Below are 6,000 nucleotides of genomic sequence, written 5' to 3'. Positions count from 1 at the left end.
AAAATTTTTAAAAAGCAGCATATTGAATTTATGACTTAAGAGTTGGAAGAAATCAAGAAAATAACAAGACCAGTATATTGCTTTAGGAGGAAGTGACTGAAGTTGGGTGGCAGTGAAAAGTTCATGTGAAAATGCCCAGCGTGATAATGAGACTGTTACTGAAGGACATGAGAAGAAGACTGAGCCAAGTGCCACAATCTTCACCCAAGATGTGGGTTTTAATAGAGTAATTAAAGAAGTAGCAGAGATTGATCTGGGCAGAAAGAAGACTAATTTATATTGACAGTAGGAGTTATAAATGTTTTCTCTGACGGCATATAAAGAAACAGAAATCCACTTAAATCTCAATCAAAGTTAGATATAGAGCAGGGGTCTCCAATCCTTGGGCAGCGGACCAGTACCAGTCGGTGGTCTGTTAGGAACTGGGATGCACAGCAGGAGGTGAGTGGGGGGCTAGCAAGCAAAGTTTCATCTGTATTTGCAGCCACTCTCCAGCACTAGCATCACCACCTCAGCTCCACCTCAGATCATCAGGCATTAGATTCTCATAGGAGCACCAATCTCTGGTGCCAAAAAGGTTGGGGACCGCTAATATAGAGGGGGACTGCTAATGTCAGGAAAGTAATTGGGAGAACTCTGACCTTACTCTTGGTTGAAGGTTTTGAATTTTTTCATTTACTCCTAGTGATAGGTCTGATATGTCAAATATCTTGATTTCTTTAAACATATGAGTTATAAGATTGAACAATATATACATATGCCTACTTCATCCCATCTTAGAGTAAATAATTGTCTTTCTGCTTTGGAAAGAGAGTGCATTTAGCATTTTCCTCGGCATCTAATATGTCTTCAATAAATGTAAATTTCATTCCCCATCCCCATTCATATATCAGGCTATAAGTCTTAAAATGATGGAGTTATTCAGCGTTTAAACCCTGGAACTTGATTGCCTAAAATTATATTCCAACTCCAAAACTTTTATACACATGGGGAATTGTTTAAATACTTATGTCTGTTACCTATGGTACGATAACGATAGCATTAACTATGGAATCTTAGTGACGAAGAAATATAAATGCCAAGAAACAATATAAACCCACTAATTACAACCTTAAATAACAAGCAGGATGCATGATAGCTCATAGCTATTTTAGGAACATACTTAAATCTCTTCAAAGTTACTACTTTTTACATAAAGTCAGTTAATAAATCCCAATATTGGTTAACATTAAATATTTCTAAAAAGTATAAAACAAAATTTTAATGTCTTATTTTAGTATATGAAAATTATCTTGATGAATAAAGGTGAAGATGATGAATTAGGGAAATAACCAGTCTCTATTACTGAGGTATTGTTAAAAATAAAAAAATTGTTTCATAAATTACATCATTTTGTCAATAGATTGATTCCTTCAATTCACCTTTAACTCTGTGTATGACGTGTTGCTGTCACTACTGCCATCTTCTGATATAGATCTGTATAAAAGAAATAGCGTTAGTTTTAGAGTTAGGAAACATTATCATTCAAAACAAAATCAAGAAAAGTAAAAAAACTAGATTAGTACTAATTATTCAATTAATATGTACTGACATTCACTTTGCTTCCCATATTCCACTCAGTAAATCTATATTTTAATATTTGGTTTTTCTAATGTTGATCTAACTATTAAAGATTTTAAGAAGTTTTAAATTTCAAACTAAAATCTGATCTATTATTTTTCTCTATCTTGTCTACATGGAAGACAAGAGGAATATTAATATATCTATGATAGTGCTCCTCCAACATTAAAAAAAAAAGTAATTTACAGGCAAATTGCCAAATTCTTATTGTCTGTCCAATTATAATATTTCTATCAAAAACTATGTATATCTTTTCACTTGTTAATGAGATCCTTAATGAGGCCTCTGTGTCTTTTAGCTATGTTTAGTTATATTTTGTACTATTTATACAGTCTCCAAAATTTCCTTTGGCAAACTCCTAAACATCACAGTTTCCATTGAAGAGGATTGTCATGGTGAGCAGATTCTTTGTACTTGGCTAAAATTCCTTGGCCACAGATGATAAAATCAGGTTTTAACACCTAATTTAGGGTTATAATCCAGACAAAACACTGGCTGAATTTAGGTATACTTCCACAGCTATGTCCTTCTGACTCTTGACAATATAAACTAAGAGGCATTGCTGTTGTGGGCACCAGGCCTGGCTGAATCCAAGGTATGGCTGGTCCAAGGTCTGGCTGGTCCTAGGTCTGGCTGTGATCCAGGCTCCTGGCTAGAAATAGGACCCTAGATTAGAATGTTACATTAGTGTAGTAATGTGCCTGCGCCTGAAATATGTAAACATACTTCAGCTTATTGTATCACCCATGTGTGGCCGAATGCCACTATTGTATTCTGCTATGTGTGGAGCCATGAAGTCCCCTGGGGAGCAGAAGGGGAGCACAAGAAAGGGAGCACAAGAAAGGGGAGCAGAAGAAGTATGCCCAATACTGCGTCCCTCACAATAGACTGCACTTCCCCCAACAGAACTGCGCTCCGCACAATAAAGTTGGTGCCTGCCATTTCATTCTCATGTCTGCCTCTTGTGCATTCTTCAAACCAGGCGGCTCACCATTGAACCTTCCCTTCTCGATCAGCTCAGCGCTGACACTTGGTGTAGTCTGCGGGATGAGTTTACCGCTGACAGCTGTGGACAGATTATTGGTATTTTGTTTGGAAATGAATCCAGAAAGGGTTGAGATAAATATTTTGGGCCATGTGCAAGCAGAATATCATTTTCCAGAGACTGGACATAGACAAGAAGAGATAATGTCAATCATAAGGACTTCGAGAATGACCCAGTTTCTGACCGGATAGTCAGTACCACCCTTTGGTGCTTCAGTTCCGTGTCATTTCTTACCCTCACAACTCTGAAGATATTAGTGTTGTTCTAAAACTTAGACTGTCACTTCCAGTCATTTATGATGTTATTCCCGTCTATAACATCTCTTTCAACATTCAGATTTACTTCTATCATACATGCAGATTTTTATATGAGGTCTTAACTAAGAACACGAGAAGACATGCCAGATATCATTCATTCAAGTCAATTTATAATAATTGGATGATTATGTAAATGTCTATATACATCATGCAGAATACTACCCTGAATTTAACTAGTTGCTCCTAACTTTTTTATAAATAAAATTAACTAACTTGGGAAATAGAGCTGTTGATGCAAATTTTCTATTATTGTTTTCTCTCTCCATAAGTAAGAAACAGAGAACCATTTTCCTTTAGCATGGAATAAATAAATGAGATCCATTTACTTATCTTCACTTCTGCATTCTCATTTTTCTAAACATTCACTAAGCAAATTGTGCCTGGTATTGGTCAGTGTTAGAGTTAAAGAAAAAAACTGTCCAAGTACCTAAACTCTAATTTTAGAAACACATGAGTGATGTTAATGATGTGTAAAATGGGCAGTATCCTATCTGTGTTCTCTCCCTTATTCTTTGCTATCATATATTTTTCTCAGCTTCTACATATTCTCTTCACAAAATTTGCTTCCCTATCTCTATTAATCTCCTTGGAACACCTGACTGTCAATGAAAGGAACATGGGGTTACTTGAGAAATAGACAAAAGCTCCTAGAGAAATTATAGCCAACATGGCTTTCTATTTGAAAGGCACTGAGGATTTATTGAGTATTTTCAGTTGTTCCTGGGCCTACAAGTTCATGAAAATACCACCTACCTGAAACCTGAAAAAAAAAAAAAGTTATATACTAAGATTCAGTATTTCCAAATGATTGATCTATCTAATAATCCCTCCTTGTAATATTCTGAATTACATTTTAATTCTTCTCATGGTTAATTTTTAATATATATATAAGAGGTAATATATTTACTTACCCTCCACTTACTGTTCCCTCTCTTTTCCAAAACCTCATTTTATTCCATTTAAAAGCAATGATGGCAATTAAAATAAGGAAAGGTAGAAAAATGCAGAAACTGATCAAGAGGCCATTTTTTCGATGAGTACCAGGTCGTTTTACAGGCATGTGTGCAATTTTTCCTGAAAATGTGAAACTAACTTTTAACTTTTTAAAGATGATATTCAAAGCATATTAGTCATTTGAACTATAAAAATTTTGGATTAAAATAATACAGTCATGAAACAAATAAACTTAAAAGTGTTTTCCAATATTCTATGACTATGCCACAAAGCACATTTTATATTTTTGTCAACTCAATATATATGTATATCATTGACATAAGTTGATTTTTTTAATCATTATATGTATAACCTTTACTTATGTGCTATATTCTAAAATATTTTATTGTATCCTATTACCATCTGTGAACTGCTACTTAGAACACATTAAACTGTTCTTACTATCTAGTACTAAGTTCTTCATTTAAAAAATAGAGCAAAAAAAGAACTGATTTAAAAATGACTTAATGAAAAGTGATTGACATAACTGAAGTCTAATCTTAAAAAACAATTAATAATAGCATACTAGGTTAAATTTCCATCTTATCTGTAAAAGATGTTATTGTCCTAATTCTGATTATATTAATTAGAAAAATGGATATTCTTCTAGATGTTATAAAGGCATTACATAAACTTAGAAAAATCTATGGAAAATTGGTCCAATTTAACAAAAGAAATAATCCAGAAAACTAAAGTACAAAAACTAAATTAAGCAGTCAAAATTACCACTAGCATAATGTGATGGTATTAAATATAAATGAAATTAAAGACCAAAAAAGACTAAAGTCCAACTTTAAAGCACAGACCCAATCCAATTACACGGTGACAAGAAATGATTCACCTAAATTAAAAAGATTCAGAATTTTTTATGTATCATAGGAAATAAATTGGCATATATGAAAAAATACTGAAATTAAGCAAATATGCAGCAGTCTTACATTGTGGTAGAACTCAACACTTTCAAAGCTCTCCATTGTCTGCCTCTTCCATCAGAGGAGGTCAACAATCCATTAGTCCATCCTCACCCAAAATAAAGAAATTGTACTTACTTATTAGATTAATTGAGAGATCCTATTACTCTAAGGAAGAAAGGTAAGGCTTCCACTTTGGCTATGATGAAATTTTTCCATTAAATGGTGCCAAACTGGCCCTCTTATAATAAAAATATGACATATGACAATAATCATGAGGGAAATGATTTCTGGAAGTCAACGGGAAATTCAAAACTATAATAATATCTAAAGGAAGGAGAATATGGCATTGATTTTATGAAAATTCAGTTCTACCTATGGACAACTTGTTGATCTCAGCACAGAGGATTGGAGTCCTAGTCTAAGTACAGCATTGCCACTGAGTTAAGGAGACCAGAGGACAGAGTTCACAGCCACAGAAATGGCTGGATCTGCAGGGCGCAGCATTAGAGAGAAAACTGCTCTGTAGATTAGGGCCCCCAGATGTGTTTAGGGGGAGCTTCTCAGGTGTTGTTGGTAGAAGGATAACCTGGAGCTAACTAGATTATTCTTACTGATATGATAGTAGAAACAAGATATGAGAGTTTGAGCAGTGCTGGAAAAAGAGCACCAAGATCTTAACTTCTCCACATTCTCACTAACACATGTTGCCTGTATTTTTTATTATAATCAACCAATGAGTATAAAGCAATATCTCATTTGGTTTTGATTTACATTTTCCTAAAATGCAGAGTAACTTTCATAAACTTATGAGCCATTTTTATCTCTTCTATGGAAATGTGTTTAAATTCCTTCCCATTTTTAATTGTTATTTTTCTTTTTATTACAGACTTGTTAAGTGTTCCTTATATATTCTGGATACACAAGTCCCATATCAGATTTAAGATTTGTAAATATTTTCTCCCGTTCTGTAGTTTGTCTTTCACTTTCTTGGTTGTATCATTCGTAGCACAAAGGTTCTTAATTTTGATGAAATTCAATCAATGTGTTGTTTCTTTGCTTGTGCTTTGGTGTCTTTTATAACACAGTCTATGCCAAGGTCACAAAAATGTAC

At 34.0% G+C, this 6,000-nt stretch overlaps 1 protein-coding gene across 1 annotated transcript in view; it reads right to left on the bottom strand.

The window, feature by feature from the left end:
* Positions 1–1,412: 1,412 nt before the first annotated feature.
* LOC105300972 (A disintegrin and metallopeptidase domain 3-like) overlaps positions 1,413–6,000 on the bottom strand; it is an 80,259-nt gene continuing 75,671 nt past the window's right edge. Inside the window, 2 exon segments of the mRNA XM_023520053.1 lie at positions 1,413–1,476; positions 3,894–4,056. Coding sequence (XP_023375821.1) covers positions 1,413–1,476; positions 3,894–4,056 — 227 coding nt within the window.

The sequence above is a fragment of the Pteropus vampyrus genome, unplaced genomic scaffold (genome assembly GCF_000151845.1).
Source record: "Pteropus vampyrus isolate Shadow unplaced genomic scaffold, Pvam_2.0 Scaffold8, whole genome shotgun sequence".
Classification (NCBI taxonomy): domain Eukaryota; kingdom Metazoa; phylum Chordata; class Mammalia; order Chiroptera; family Pteropodidae; genus Pteropus; species Pteropus vampyrus.
The sequence above is the reverse complement of the archived record's forward strand: the minus strand, read 5'-3'. Positions and strand labels throughout refer to the sequence as shown.